The sequence below is a fragment of the Astatotilapia calliptera genome, chromosome 7, assembly GCF_964374335.1.
Source record: "Astatotilapia calliptera chromosome 7, fAstCal68.1, whole genome shotgun sequence".
NCBI lineage: Eukaryota > Metazoa > Chordata > Actinopteri > Cichliformes > Cichlidae > Astatotilapia > Astatotilapia calliptera.
The window spans coordinates 21,665,282-21,682,333 of record NC_137428.1 but is presented as its reverse complement, the minus strand read 5'-3'; the positions used below and the strand labels follow the sequence as shown (position 1 = coordinate 21,682,333).

General features: G+C 40.6%; 1 protein-coding gene across 1 annotated transcript; it reads left to right on the top strand.

The window, feature by feature from the left end:
- The first annotated feature begins 5,821 nt into the window (after positions 1-5,821).
- LOC113025649 (uncharacterized) lies at positions 5,822-15,315 on the top strand. The gene is made up of 6 exons (XM_026173633.2): positions 5,822-6,256; positions 6,690-6,874; positions 7,057-7,086; positions 8,444-8,586; positions 13,995-14,066; positions 14,593-15,315. Exons 2-6 carry the CDS (start codon positions 6,754-6,756, stop codon positions 14,608-14,610), a joined length of 384 nt encoding a protein of 127 aa, XP_026029418.1. The 5' UTR covers positions 5,822-6,256; positions 6,690-6,753; the 3' UTR covers positions 14,611-15,315.
- The last annotated feature ends 1,737 nt before the right edge of the window (positions 15,316-17,052 follow it).

Here is a 17,052-nt window from a genome sequence, read left to right as displayed (position 1 = left end):
GGAGTGAATAATTTTAAAAGCAACTTAATGTCAACGATCCTTCACAGGTATTTTCTAATCTAATCAAAATTCGACACAGAAATGTCCTCGGGTAGCAGTGAATACCTGCTGCTGTCTGGTGTATTCACTCGGAAGTGAAAGAAAGCATTTATCCAATAGAAACGGTGTATATTTATAATTTAATGCGATTTAGGATTTAACATCTGATCATTCATCAAGTGAAACAATCTGTCACTTTTTAAAAAAGCATTTAATTTATACAGCCTATGCATAATGTATGTGTTCATATCATTAAACTTCATTGCACCGGCAAACTAATAAATCGAAAACTGGGGATTAAATGACAAAATGTGCTTTGCTTTAACAGGACTACATTTTCACTGAATCAGTAGCCCATAGAAGCAGTTCAGCTCAGCTGTGATTTATAATACATGACACCCTTTTTAAAAGCTCTGAAAAGATCCCAAAAAGCAATGTGATGATTTAGTTGCACATAATACACTGTATTAATGAGCTCATTGAACAGAGACTGCCTGGACTAGCAGCACTTCTCTGAATCAGCCCTTTACATGCTGAAGTACCTTTGCACACTTTCAACAGTGACGTGTTCACATACTGACCCCTGTTCACTTAGTGACGCCTTGTGGACTGCACACAGACGTCAAACAAGTGCCCATCGAGTGCACCGAAGTTTGGTCTGAGCCTTTAAATATGGGGATAAACAGCATCGCAGCCAACGGATAATACAATGAAAAGTAACAAATAGGAGAAAAATCCTTGTGTGGATGATGATTCACGGGAAGAAAACATAGCAACAGACTTTGGCAGGGAGTCTGCCTCCAAGCGCAGAGAGGAGTAAAAACTTGCAGAAGAGTAGTGAAGGGAAAGCGCTGAGGCCATCTGGTTTCCCAAGGCGGAGATGCCAAGTTTAGGAAAACACTGATTTCTCTGTGCTTTATCACAAATTGTTATCAAGGGGACAATTGGCATGCCTTTGTCATAATTTAACATTTTGAGTTTTGTAGGCAGTCCTCTTAGCTAAAGCGATAGATCTTTGGATTAACGACTCTTTGTTATAAACTATTTCTTTCAATTCCAGCACTCACTTTTGAGTTTCACTTTATTACTGTTTCTCAGGACTGTGCAGTACACGGACACAATGGCACCGTAACAAGCCACACTAATTAAACCCTTAGCAACAACCACAAGATTGTTGCAGACAATTTGCAGTAAGGGTCGACTGAAAAGAATAAAAAATAAACAGAAAATCATTTGCTTCATTTCAATAATTAAAAGTTAACAAGTAAGTCATACAGACGTGCTCGGGAATACTATTTTGAGAGGAAAATATGTCTGCAGTTTCTCAGCCATCTACAGGTTGTCAGATTTCAGATCTATGTGGAAAGATAGTAAGAGGCTTCAGTATGTACATGTCTATTCACATATCTGCTGTAAAAGACAGATGTGCAAAGGAGGTGCTTCAAATGCAGCACTTTGCTGTTTAAAACTTTAAAATAGAACATTTCAGAATATTTGACACCACCCAGAATTTGAAAGAGGTTACCCAACCAGCTCTCAGTGTCCCGGCACTTATATTTGATGGCACTGCGATAGAAAGTTTCTTAATAAACAAGTGGTATAACCTTAAGGGGCGATCGTGGCTCAAGAGTTGGGAGTTCGCCTTGTAATCGGAAGGTTGCCGGTTCGAGCCCCAGCTTGGACAGTCTCGGTCGTTGTGTCCTTGGGCAAGACACTTCACCTGTTGCCTACTGGTGGTGGTCAGAGGGCCTGGTGGCGCCAGTGTCCGGCAGCCTCGCCTCTGTCAGTGCGCCCCAGGGTGGCTGTGGCTACAATGTAGCTTACCATCACCAGTGTGTGAATGTGTGTGAATGGGTGGATGACTGGATATGTAAAGCGCTTTGGGGTCCTTAGGGACTAGAAAAGCGCTATATAAATACAGGCCATTTACCATTTATTTACTTATTGGGTTTGATTTAATTCAGTACGTTTCATGCGCAATCATCTGTGATGTTCTGAGGACAGCGATACTTCTGCTGAGGAGACATTAGAGAGGTTAGAAGTAAGTTTAATAGAAAATATGAAGCTGTTTTGTGTCTTTGTACACGTAGTCATGTTCCTATGATGCACCCCAGCTCCTTCATTTATTTCGTAAATAAAGGAGACGATCAGACTTGAAAAGTCCATCTACCCAGACTGATTTTCCACAGTAGCTCCTCATACTTAAGGTCAGCTGTTAATGCAGGAGACCGTGTCCTCTGTATCCAGTGAGAACTTCCTTACCCTGATCATATTTCCATAACCATGACAGTGTTTGTTGTTACACCCTTATAATATTGAAAGTTGTAAAAAGAATTTCTCTCATTGCTCTGCAATGGAGTTTATATACATCACCTCTGAGGGTCCTACTGGATCGTTTGAAGCTGCATTGCTAATAATAGCACTAGATTACAGACTAGTGTGTCAGTGATCAGAGAGGTAAGAACAGGTTTATGTAAATTATTTTCTTCAAGTTGAGAAAGTACCCAAGCTTTCCTGACATGTTCTGACACATTTCGCCATCACTGTTGAAACTCAAAGGAGTTATTTGTCACTCAGAATAGAAATTGTACTGTTTGATTTCCTGTTTTTTTTCCTTTACTTTGTTTCATTGCGCTATGTTCATGTTTGCACTGCGTGCTTATTTTTATGAATATCAGAGTACATTTTATCATAAGATTGAGAAGAACTTTTCACAGCATCAAAAATACTTGCACCAAGTTCTTTTCTTTGTTATATAGTAGTGTGAGTGGGCATAAGTCTCGCTTTACTTTTTTCTTATGTTTTATATATTTTATATATATATATATATATATATATATATAAAAAAAAAAAAAACACCCAGCACGCCCCTGCGGGCGGTTTATCCTTCAAGCTCGGGTCCTCTACCAGAGGCCTGGGAGCTTGAGGGTCCTGCGCAGTATCTTAGCTGTTCCCAGGACTGCGCTCTTCTGGACAGAGATCTCCGATGTTATTCCCGGGATCTGCTGGAGCCACTCGCCTAGCTTGGGAGTCACCGCACCTAGTGCTCCGAGCCTATTCATGTAGCCCCTTCCGCCGGGGTTACTTGCGTAGTAGCATTCCAACAACGCCCTGTTTTCGTCCCTTGCCCACCGATGCCTTCTTGTTCCAGTAGCCCACTTTTCGTCAGGGTGCCCTGGTTCCTCAACACCTGAGGCGGACCTTGTTGATCCGGGCGACGTCCGAGCCGGCATGCCTTCATATTTATCTGTCTCGCTCATGTCTATATATATATATATATATATATATATATATATATATATATATATATATATATATATATATATATATATATATATATATATATATATATATATACATATATATATATATATATAATGTTTTTGTAAAGAATAAGCTGGCGATACATGTGACTGTAGTTTATGGGTGTGGCTGTTTATGGCTTCACTGAGACATTTCGTGCCATTTCTTTGTGCTCATACTAAACAAATGATAAACATGCCTCTGAGACCTGAACATAAACTGCAAACCACTGTCTTCATATCTCCCTGCATGATCTTAATGGCTTGAGCGAAGCACTTTGTATGTGAAATTTGCTGTACAAATACTTGCTTTGACTAATATTTCAGCAAAAAAGTGCATATTGTTTATGTTTAATGTCACTTCTGGAGGTCTCATTCGTGATCGATGTATTGAAAAAACCAAATTTAGCCAAACAGAGCAGAACTGCTGACACAGACAGGAAGACACATCATGAAAAGTAAACACAGAGATAGCATAATGCTAAGGTCATAGATTAAAAGGAAATGGAAAGCACTAATGCATCCTTTTAAACAATCTAATGAGAACTATTTATATATGTTAATATAGTATTCTAGCATAGAGTCTTTACAGGCTCTTTGTTATTGGTAAATGAATAATCACTTATGTTTTACAGCCATGAAAACAACATATTGGTACTTGTTATTCTTGTGGTGAATGAAAGGTGTGTAAAAGCAGCAGATGAGATAAGGACATGCGAGATCCTGAAGAAAAACTGGAAATCTGGCATTTTTACAGATAATCATAGCTGGTGAGTTATTTTGTGAGGTTCACATGGAGTTCCTGTAATTATTGGAAGATTTAATGGTGCTGAATATGCCAGACGATTGTGCACACTGTAGCTTAGGAAAACCTGGGGATAAGTGATAATTATTTGTTTGAATGTAGTTATTTTAAGCTTTTTCTGCGACGTCAGAAATATCTCCCTGTTTATATTAGATTGAGACCACGTGTGCATTAGATGGAGAAGTTAATAATAATAATAATAATGGATTGCATTTATATAGCGCTTTTCGGGGCCCTCAAAGTGCTTTACAATTCCACTATTCATTCACTCTCACATTCATACACTGGTGGAGGCAAGCTACAGTTGTAGCCACAGCTGCCCTGGGGCAGACTGACAGAGGCGAGGCTGCCATATCGCACCATCGGCCCCTCTGGCCAACACCAGTAGGCGGTAGGCGAAGTGTCTTGCCCAAGGACACAACAACCGAGACTGTCCGAGCCGGGGCTCGAACCGACAACCTTCCGGTTACAAGACGAACATCCAACTCACGTTGTATAATTCTGAAGATTTCACTGTGAATCACAATTGTGCAACTGTGCATCTGCATTTCAGCACGGCTCATTTGCTGATACATCCATTTATTTCTTGTATTTGTTTCCCTTCTGGAGTGTGAATGAACTCCTGCCTTATTTGTCCATACCTTCTATTTCACCTCAGGAAGGGTTTAATGAGAAGAATAAAGAATAGACTATTTAGATATATGTATATATGTATGTACATGTATTTGCTGTGTAAATGACTGAATGTTTGTTTTTCTTGTGCTGGAAGTTGTAGCTCGTCTGCACTTTTGCTATACATGATATAATGAAAACAAAGACTTCCAGGTCTAATTCTAACAGCACAGTCATGTCGTGTGATTGTTAACAATCCAAGCGGCATATCCATTCATCAACATCTTACAATTAACCTATTAACTTTTGATTCATTGGAGCTTTATTTTTAAAGAGGAACATAAAGAGTACTTGTATAACAAAAAAACATGAAGTTCTCACGAAGTCACATTTGAAGTGTTACTGCTTGGTTTTGGAGGTTTTTTTGTTGTGTTTTTGTTAATGGCAGACATGGAAACCCTAATGGTAGCACTTACAAAATAATAATAATGCACCTTTTGTTGAGGACTAAAGGTTTCAAATCTTAGCAGTGCTTTCTAGATCAGTTATAATCAGTTAGAACAAAGGACAATTACTGCTGATGTGCAGACCTTCTTTTCCTTTTCATTTATTTTATGGTAATTATGAAGTTATATGTTACACGTTTTTCATCCATTAAACCGAACTCTCTTTCCAATGAGGCACCAAGTAAATATTAATGTCTCCTCACAAAGGATCAAATAATCGCGTCATAAGTTAGAAGTGTGAGTTTTTAAACGGATAATGGATTTTAAAGGCACTTACAGCAGCATTCACAAAGTGGGCCAACCCTAACTTCCTGCAAATACCCACACCTATTATTTACAAATCATAGGCTATTTGATTCTATAATTTTTACTTAAACAAAAGCGAAAAACATTTTTTAAAATAAAGTAAAAATTGGGGAGGGGGGGGGGGCGATTTAGGCCTCCAATGCAAACAGTTGATGACGGACCAGCTGTGCAGCTGCAGTTAACATGGTGCTCACAGTGAAAAGCCCACCAGTGTTCTCTTGCATAATTGCACTGCCACTAATTGGTAGTTTGGCCACAGATGTATTGAGCCGACTGGAGATTTTTAAAGAGCCTGCTGCACCTACACGCTGTGGGCAACCTACGTGCAGAAAGCGCTACGTAATCTTTGTGTGTGTGTGTGTGTGTGTGTGTGTGTGAGTGAGTGAGTGAGTGAGCGTGTTACAGACAGGCAGTGGAGCGTCTCTGGTCTCTCGTAAGCATCGCGGGGTTTAATCGCTCCTTCTCCTTCGTCTGCAGGAGGCGCCCGTCGAACCCGTCTGTCTGTCTGTCGTCGTCCCTTCGTCGGTCTGTTTTAGCCGTTGTCTTTAGACAAGTTGAAGTTTGGAGACAATAACCCGTCCTTTTATTTTACACCCCTCTTCTCCTGCTCTTTGGGTGAAGCTTCACTGTCATCCCGGAAGATTCAGCACCTTCTCTCTCTCCTCAGAGGAAGTTGAAGCAAACAGGTGCGTGAACCCACAGCTCGTGTATCCATCGCCCTTATCTTAAAATGTGTTAAAATCGTCCGTTTGATACTGCTAACATCTACACAGTTATTTAGTTATTTATGCATTTTTATCACACACTCCAACACAATAGATCCGTTCTCTATTCCGGTTATTTCAATTTATAGTAAAATCCATTCATCCATTCATGGATGCTTAACAAAGGCTGTGACCAGCAGTTCCTACAGGTGGGATTTCCAGCAGCCTCAGAGCACAGCTGCCTGTATGGGCTGAACCCCACATTTGCACAAATATTTCAGCCGGCGATATTGGCTTGGCAAACCTGTCGGAGGGAAAAGAAGAAGGGCGGTGGCATCGTGTGTGTGTTTCTTTCTTTTTAATATCGGGCGTTTCATTTCATCCCAGTGTGCTTTCTCACTGTTCCTGTTTTCAGCACCCTCACAGCTGTGTGTGCGTAAAATAAATAAATAAATACATCGGGAGCCAATCGAGCAGCCATGGACGCGTTAATGAAGGGTTTCTCTAAAGCCAAGGACGGGGTCGTGGCAGCGGCCGAGAAAACCAAGCAGGGAGTGACCGGAGCGGCTGAGATGACGAAAGACGGGGTTATGTATGTCGGTGAGTTCTGGATTTTAATTTCATTGGTGACAGTGTTGCCAGAAAAAAATCGACGGGACCTTTCCAATGCTACTAATTCACTAATATTAGTATAATTACTTCTATTATAGGCTGATTACTGAATTCAACAGGGGACTTGTGGGTTATATTTCTAATTGACCTCCACCTGTATGTTGTTACAGGTACTAAAACAAAGGACGGAGTCACAACAGGTAACAGCATACATTATTTCACTGCCTCTCTGCATGACTTTACCCGTTTTCTGAATTCAGTCTGACTTTTGGTTTGGCTCAAGCTGTTAGAAAATGTAATCTATCCAAATCCACAGGTGGTCAGTAAGAGAGCTGTACTGTAACTCTGTAGGTTGGGGTTATATTTCACTGTTTAACTCAACACAAACCGCCTAATCCCCCACAGGCTATGCCTTGCCATTTCTCATACATGAAATACAGAGAAGCAGAAGGAGGCCGTCTGCTGTAGGCATTCAGGGAAATGGCTGTGCTTTTGTAGGCAGGTGGGATTATGAGAGGAAAACACAACAGCGTGATGTCTCATTTATTGTGAAGGTGGACAAGGCATCTTTGCTTCCAGTGGGACTAAGCGATGCACATTAGATGATCTGATAATCTGCTTTCAGGTGGTCCGCACAGACCAATCTAATGTCCTATGAGTACCCACGACTTGACTAATTATCCCATGTAGCACTGCTGCATCCCTGTAAGCCACATTTTGGCTCACTGCCAATCAAGACAAAGCAAACATCACCTCAGAGTTGACTACACGGCAATCTGAACAGTTCTTAACTGTTTTGCAAAGTCACAAATTAGCATTACAAATTCCTCATGTTTAAATTGTGGGCCAACATTGGGTTTTTCCAGTGTTGCTGTAGGGAATACTTAAGCAAGACATCAAACAGACAGCAGAAGGTTTGGTGCTTGGCGGCCCACATGTCAATTGTTAATGACATTTTCAATCTTAATTTCACAAAGAGATCTCACTAAAAACACTCTGCAAGATGCATACAGGAACGCTGTTGAAGACTGGATATGTCACAGAGAAAGCTTTTGAATGAGAAAGCCTGCAGCCAGCTCCCAAAGTTGGCCTGTCAACCAAATGATATGTCAGGTGATGATCCTGTTTTAAATAACACCGCAGGCAAAGCAAGTACGTTTATTTACACCAAAGAAAATTATCATTAGCAACAGTTGACTGGGACATACTGTTGCCACTAAACAAATGTAATTGCTGTAGTTTTGGAAGTAAAAAGTGTTCCCATTCTTTCCATCAAGAATTTGTTTTTGTTTGTTTTGTTTTTTTTTACTAGTGTGACAGTGTGTTCTGGGATTATCTTGCAGAAATAAGCAAGACTATTTCAAAAAAGATATCGTCCAGATGTGCAAGTTAGATGTGCTATCAAACAAGGTCACACCCGGAGAAGGCAGTGGCCTTTCTGGATCTTGTTCATATATACACACACACGCACACACACACACATATGTGTGTGTGTGTGCGTGCATATTGTTGTGGCTCTATAGAGATACATCCTCTATTCTCCTCCTTTCCCTACAGTTGCAGGTAAAACAGTGTCTGGAGTTTCTCAAGTGGGTGGAGCAGTGGTTACTGGAGTTACTGCCGTGGCCCAGAAAACCGTGGAGGGCGCGGGCACCATCGCCGCTGCCACCGGACTGGTCAAGAAGGACCCAGCCAAACAGGTAAGAAAGAAGACTGTGTTTTTCTATATCAGTATAAGAACTGATATTACGATATGTAAGACACGTATATAGAGTCTGCAGTGTGGGTTACAAATTTGCCTAAAGAGCTAAAGATCACTGGTTTGATCTTTGGGGTTGGATCTGGTGCATAGCTCAGGTATATATATGTATATAAAACGGTGTGGTTTACAAAGTTTTAGATATTGCAGTCTCTGAAGAGGATGCAATCTTCTCAATACAGTCGGTATATATAACTCCAGCATTGAATACCCAAAGCTAATAGGTAGCACAAACACAGACCGTGATTACACAGTTACACCAATTTTAAACCATCATCTGACAGATGGAACTATACAAATTAAGGATACAACCTCCTTGTTTCATGCTATGACGAAGACCACAAACATTAGCATGTATGATAGCGTGGCTAAATAAATTGATGTACCTCGCCCTATGGAAGCTGGGATAGGCTCCACCCACGACCCTGAATCGAATAAGTGGAAGAGAATGGATGGACGGATGAATGACATTAAATTTTGTGTTGTACTACTTATTACTTTTAGGTCTTCAGGGTTTGAGTTTTAGACATTACAATTACAAGATGATAAGTGATAAGACAAATTCCAAGGGACTCTGGAGTTTTCCAGACTTTTCTTTTCCTCACCAAGAAATTTTTGATAATTTTGCAATTTCCAGTCATAACACATCCATGTGTCTTAGAATTTTAATTTTAGCATGCATGACCGAACATTATGGATGCTTACGCTTCCCCACGGCCAAATCAATATACCCTATATGCACGCAGTTAAAACACACCGCAGGAAATGTCATTTGGAGCCCAGCACATCCCTCCATTTCATGCTGTGGCCGCAAGCCATAACCCATTACTGTGCCAAATGGCCTCCTGACCTTGAGTCATTTGTCATCAATTCTCATATTTCTTCTCTGAAATGGAAGGTGTTACATATTGTTAGTTTTCCTGTGTTTTTCATCAGTCAGTCTGGCCTTCGTTTGTCACAGTAGGAGGAAAAGGCGAAGGCGGTTTACCGTAGCAAACCATTTACTGCTGAGACACAAGTCAAATATAAAGTATGACTCTTCTTCTGCCCTTTCAGTGGGTTCTGTGATTGTGTATTTTGCCACCGTCTTTTTATACATCTCTCTCTTTGCCTTAAGACTGAGATTTTGAGAGCAACTTTTGTATGGGTAGTGCCTAAACCACCAGTTAAGACAAATTTTTTCTGAAATTACAAGTAGCCTTTTGATTTCACTAAAAGCGCTTTGGAACAAAATCTTATGGTTGTGTTAATGTCGCAATCTTACACCTGCATAGAAAAAGTTAACTATTAACCCATGATACATTACTGTAGCATGTAGTTTGTTGTATTTTTTTATCTGATGTCACAGGAAAGAGGAAGGCTTGACTGAGAACATAAATCATGCCCTTATTTTACTTCATATTTTACTTTAAATTGACCCATACTTTGAAAATAAACACCATGGCAAATTAAAAATGACTTGAAAATAAGGTTTGAGACAATTATCTGATTAGGATAGTGTTAGCTGAGGTCAATGCATTTTCCCATAGGCTTCTAGACAGTCAGACTTCTTTATGCAACCAGACAAGTCGCCCCCTGCTGGCCGTGAAAAAGGTTTAAGTCACTTCCGAATTGATTTCACTTTTAAGCGTCAGCATTAGTGTGTCTAGGTTCTTCATATACATTGATGGGACAAAGATAATACAGCAGCACACCGAAAATAAAGTAAACATGGTCAGAAAAGTGAAGCTAATGGCTCTTTTTAATTACTTTCACAAGTTATTCCTAAAAAAAAAAGTAAATACTTAACATTTGTCAACGCTGTTAGATCTTAATGTGTTTTTGCGAGAATCCCTGAACAGAAACAGCAAAATTAAACGTGTCAGTCACCTTTAATTGCAACTTTAGATCTTCACTTTTGCACTTCTGCTTCACATCAGCTCACATTAACGTTGCAACTCTTTAGCACTCGAAAAGACAAACTTCAGCATAAGCAGCAGAAAAGGAAAGAAAAAAAGCTGTCACCACTTTTGTTGTCAACACACAGCAGTTACACTCTCCTGAACTTACACTGTTATATATCTGGATTAATAAGGTGTTAAATTGTGCTTTTCTGACGGCAGCGTTAAATTTGCCTGCAATAATTATCCTCCTCTCTCATAACGCTGCTGCGAGCAGCAGGAAATAACAAGCCGGCCAAATATTTCCCAGGGCAACGCAGAGACTTTGTCGAACGTTTGTTGTGATGCTCTCTCTTCCCTTAATTAGTTATGAAACACGGGAGAATCCATAACAGCAATTTAACAACAGCATGCACACACATGCACACATTTCTTTAAATCAGCCTTAATTGGCCGTGATTAGCAAATAAGTACCCAGTGGAAAGATAAGATACCAAAGAAATCATTGAGCGATTTCTCCTGCCGGTGGCGACAACTAAAAGGGTAGAAAGGGTTTTTCTGCAGCTTTTTTTTAATGCTTTCATCTTTTGTTGCTGGCAAAAAAAAAAAAAAAACCTAGAGCATCTGATTTTTTTTATGAAAAGACAGAATTGGCCGGCAACACCTTTCATCTTTCACAGAAGTTGTTTATTGAAGCAGCGAGATAAATATTCAGTCTAAAGGAAGAATCGTACATATACATTTCTGCACACTGTAACTACACACACACACACACATTCAACCAACCATGCTTCCAATGTGTCTGTACAATAACTTTTCTTTTTCAGTGTCAGGTGAACTCACCTGTCAGGCATAACATTCCACATGTAGACTTCTGTACTTCTGTTATACCTTCTTGAAATTGACTTTAGATTTATAGTGCACATGTACATTTTTGCCACCCTTATTTTTACTTTATTGTGAGATTAATAAAGTATCTATCTATCTATCTATCTATCTATCTATCTATCTATCTATCTATCTATCTATCTATCTACCTACCTACCTACACACACACACACACACACACACACACACACACACACACACACACACACACACACACACACACACTTTTCCCAGTGAGAAACTAGAAAGAAGAGAGCATCAGATTGTCCTCATTTAAGCGTCATTTCCAGCCGGCTCAGCCATTAAACTTCATTAATATTGATTTTATTTAAAAATTGATGCCAGGTTGAGCGATTCCCTCCTTTAGCTGATACATACACACAGACACACACAGATCCACAAACAGAGGATGGTGGGATGCTGAGTTTTGATTAATCTCCTCATCTGGTTGTTCCGCCAATTCATCATCTGCTGGTGAGTCATATCATGACAAGAGAAAAGTGATGAGGATAGTGGGAGAAGAAAATGAGGCGAGGGTGGGCAGCGTAGTAGAAAACGTGGCGTAGGGCAGAGGGGAAAATGGTCTCAATAAACACATCTTATTGATGAAATCTTTTCAGCCGCGTGTGATAAAAGCTGCCGTTTCACGTAAAGCAGTTTTTGCTTGAAAATGGCTCTGAAACAACACAACGTGGTCCCTAGAGAGCTATCACTTTAGTAGATTCGCACAATATTGCTTCACTGAGATATATGAAGCAAATTTCTGTGTAAAACTTTTGCCCAAAGTTGAGTCTGATCGCAGCAAACACACAAGGTAGAATTCACTGTTACAGTGAATGTCTCCGGCTCCATAAGGGGAACAGATGGAGGCTTGATGGGTGGTGTTAAATGCAACAGCAGGAGGACAGGGTGCAGTAACTGGAGCACCTCACATCAGCCTTTCATCTCAGTGCACTGTGACCACTCCCCATTAAGGAAGGTCAGTTCAATGGCACAGCGCAATCAAGGAAAAATAGGAGGCATCACCCACCCCTCGCCCAGTCTTCATTAGCGTTTCACGCCTCGTCCTTGTCCCGCTTTTAGCAATCACAGTGACCGCCGCTCGTAATGAAAGTTGTGAAATGAGCATGAATGAATGCATCCGCGAACAAAGCTGCAGCACAGTGAACTGTGCACGCTGTTTACGTTCAGTCTTTTTGTTTTATACTTTTCAAAGTTTTTAGCTCAGTCACACACAGATGAATTAGAAGGCCGCCACTTCAGATCAACTCATTGGTCGTCTGAAGATTTTAAATGAGAATAACCACAATTACAGAAGCTTCGTTTTCATGGTTAAATTGAGTCTGTGTCACAGGCACAGCAGCTTTAAAAACTCAATGTTAATTGCTGGAAGAAGATAAATGTTTTGCTGACCCACCACTTCATCCTGACCTCCTCCATAGTGGATTTTGTGACTCATTAACAAAATCAACAGGAACCTGTTGATTTTGTGAGACGCAGAACACGTAGGGGCTGATGCTGCCAGTCCACCCCAAATATTTTTTTTATTTGAAATATTCAGATAGATGACTGTAGAAAACTGTACAGAAATGTCCTCACACGTCCTTTTAAATTACTTTTGCCAAACTTTCAGTCATGTAATATTCCTTCTGCAGACACAAAAGCAGGCTCAAGGGATCACTCAGAGGTACTGTAGTCCCACAGCATATGTGGGTGACAAATGCGGAGGATGCAGCCGGTGTAGTTACAATGAACGTAATGACTGTAATTTGTTTTGGACAAAGGTGTCAAAGAAATATAATTTGATGTAATTAAATTGTGTCAGATCTTAAAAATGGCTCCAAGCAAAAATAGTGCAATCGCGCCCATTATCATATCCTTATTCCAAGGTTTTCCTGTGTCTAACAATTTGAATAACTGGAAATGGGAATATCAGTACATTTAAAAGTGAAGGTCGGGTCTTTAGGCTTCGGTTTGGCTTGTTAACTCTGTTGCTTGTTCACACTACAAGCAACAGAGTTAAAAAAAATGGACAACCTCAGTAGCTACACCTTTTCTATGTCACATGTCATCCTGGGGCCTGTGTGTATATGTGAACATTGTGATCGGGCAGGGCTGAAAAAACCTTGGCTTTGTTGTGCGTCACACAAGCATCAGGTGTCAGTTTGGAGCTTCCATTGAGCAGGACTCACCTTTGGCTTCTCACCTGTAGACTTATTCTGAACCACACACGGGACAAAAGTAACCCCATGACGTCATGCAGTGGTTATGGATGTGTAGTGTAGTCTGAGTCTACACAAAGAGCTTTTCTTTTCCCCAGCAATAATCCCATGCTGTGCATGTTTGCTCAAAGTGACCACCGTTCTGAGTGCCGGTCTCTAAAACCAGGGAAGAAATTTCATTTCTTTGAAATGACAGTTGGATGCAGTTAGTAGCACATCTACAGCTCAGGATATTTCACCTGCGTAACCATGTTTTTTATTCTTTCACTTTTCTTGCTGTTTTCTAGTTTAAAATACAGTCGCATTTTAAAGATCGAGCACAAATAAAAATACAATGTTTCTCTTTGGTCTTTCTCCAGAGTGACGATGCCTCAGCGGTACAGGATGTGGCAGAGTCACCAGTTGATACCGACCCTGCTGATGTCACAGAGGTAAGGCCCACCTGCCCCCACCGACCGTGTTAGCTGCAAATCACACTTGACTGGATAAAGTCTTGCAGGTGTAACCTCACCTAAGTTTTATTAGAGGTATTACGGTATAAAACTATTCATTCATTTTAACACATATTTAGCAAATGGATAGTTAGCTCAGGGACACGATAACTCGCTGTGTCTTTGGCATACCCAAGACAATAATCTTTAAATTACATCAACATTTCTGTTAAACAAATGAAAGGTTCATATATTATTTGGCATTTGCTGGCAACTTGCTTAAAGGTTACATCCTGCTTAAGGCAAAGACAGACTGTGAGCAGCTCCAGACAGCCACCAGAGTTCATAAATAAACCATTTAATGGGTGGTGTAACATTATCTCCGTTACTTTGCACAGTTTCTGTGATGTAATGTCATTAAGCTGCACAGACATGCATCTTTCAAGGTGACAACAATCGCGCCGCAGGAGGTCATCTGCATCCCAGATGATAAATCCAGACCTCTATTGTTTTTGGCCTGTTTCAGGAGGACTCTGACGAATAACCTGCTGGGGAGCGTCGCTGTCGAGGATAAATGATCGAAACATTCCATGTTGCTCTGCCAAGTCCCGTCGTGCCTCGTTTTGGTCCTTTATGGAGTCTGTGCTCAGCGTCGGTGTGCGTGCGTGTGTGCGTGTTTCCGTCCGTGCCGCCCCGTACGTCTGTACAATATCCGTGTAAATGTTGTGAAGATCGAAAGATGTCGCGTGAACGTGTTGGTGTGCGTCGGTGTGTGCCTTTTAAACATCAGTCTCGAAGGAGACCTCAGGTGTGTGTCCTCTGTGACCAGCTGTCATTTACAGTGACTCCCTCCCACTGAGAAAGCCAGCTGATCACTGCGTGTCTATGCGTGTGCGTGTGTCTATATATTTGTCAACTGTGTGGCTATGTCAGTAACTCAAACATGGAAATATACTGCAGTCTACAAACACCTAAGTGTCTCTATATAAATGAACACTTTACAGTGATCTGTTTGAGATGGGAGCAGAATAATATTCTCTATTTTTGTCTGTATACTGTCACTGTTTTTTGCGGTGGACTATAAAGTGCTGAGCTATTTGTGCTTTTCATATTTTTTAAGTTGTCACTGATATAACAGATATACTATATCATGTTGGATGGACTTTTGAAAACCCAGAGCATGTAAGGAACTGATATTCATTTAATGGGAATTAAATGTTGAATAAAATGTGTAAAAGTGTGAGACCCATGATGTTTTTAGAATTGTGCTTCATTGCTCAAATTAAATACAAAAGGAAAGAAAAAGCTATTGTCTAAAATAAAAGAGTGTAAAAAGAAACAAAAAGGCAAATCGCCTTTAGTCAGTAGTTGAGGAATAATTAGGGCAAAGCTATTTAAAAGTGACAGATGCGTCTTTAAAATGAATGCAGGAGATAATGGGCAGCCACTGTAATTTGGCAAGCACCAGCGTAACATGTTCAAATCATATCTGTGTGCCAGCTAAGATCTGGGCTGCGGTGTTCTGCACCAACAGGATGCGGTGAAGTCAGCTCTGACTCGTGCCAACACACAGCGCAGTAGTCACGACAGGAAAAAATAAAATCCGTAGCAGGGAGTGTGATCTGATTTGAAACATTCAGATCTATCTATATAGATCTATATCTATATGTGTGTAGACTAGCTTTAAGTAAGTTGGCTGACCTATAACAATAAAAACGTGTTGAGAGCATTTTTTAAATTGTGGTGAGCGATGTTATGTGAATAACAGTGTATGTTAAAACAATGATCACACTGATAGTTCACAAGCTGGATGTCAAAGCATCTTCACTTTCTCACTGAAAGTGGGACAAAAATCAGTCTGTCCCCCTGATGACAGCCACTTCATTAGGAACAGTTCATTAGGTGTTCAGCTGCTCATTAACACTAATATCTAATCAGCCAACTACGTGGTAGCAACTCAGTGCATTTATGCATGTAGACATGGCTGAGAGGACCTGCTGAAGTTCAAACTGAGCTTCAGAATAGGGACGAAAGGTGATTTGAGTGACTTTGAACACAGTGTGGTAATTGGTGGCAGATGGGCTCGTTTGAGTATTTCAAAAGCTCCTGATTTTCAAACAACTATCTCGAGGATTTTCAGAGAATGACCCAAAAAAGAGTTCTGTGGATGTTTACGTCAGAGGTCAGAGGAAAATAACCAGACTGCTTCGAGCTGATAGGAAAGCAACAAAAGCTCAAATAACCACTGGTTACTGTACAGCCAAGATATGCAGAAGATCATCTCTGAAGGCAAAACACATCTAACCTTGGAGCAGATGGGCTACAGCAGGAAGACCACACCGGTTGCAATTCTCTCAACTAAGAAAAGGAAACTGAAGCTGGAATTCACACAGGTTCACTACAACTGAACAACAGAAGATGTGAAAAACATTGTCTGGTCTGATGAGTCTTGATTTCAACTGCAGCATTCTGATGGTAGGGTCACAATTTGATGTAGACAACATGAAAGACTGGATCCATCCTGCCTTGTATAAATATAAAGAACTCAAAGCGGCTGGTGAGTCTCTCAGTTCTCATCAATTACTGGTTTCCGCTTTAAGAGATTTCGGTATCGTCTAAGGATTTTGGTAATCAAAGATAATCTAGGATTAGATGTTGGCATGCAGCTTAAACAGAACAACCATGTTGGGCTTGAAAATGTGCTGTAGCCAGCCCTCCAGCTGCAGGCTTTAGAGAGTGCGAGGGGAGGAAAAAAAAAGAGACAGACGTGCACTCACAAAGGCATGTCCTTGCAATTAACACTTCCAGCATTTTGCTTCCTTGGAGAGACAGCACTCTTCATCAACACTGAGGCCAACATGTCTTTTAATCCTGCAGGATTTGGTGGGTATTTATTGTTCATGACACATCAGTCTACAGCTGCAGTAGCCCACTGTTTTATGATGCACTTGATGAAAAGCATACATCATATTCATGCTAAAGCTGG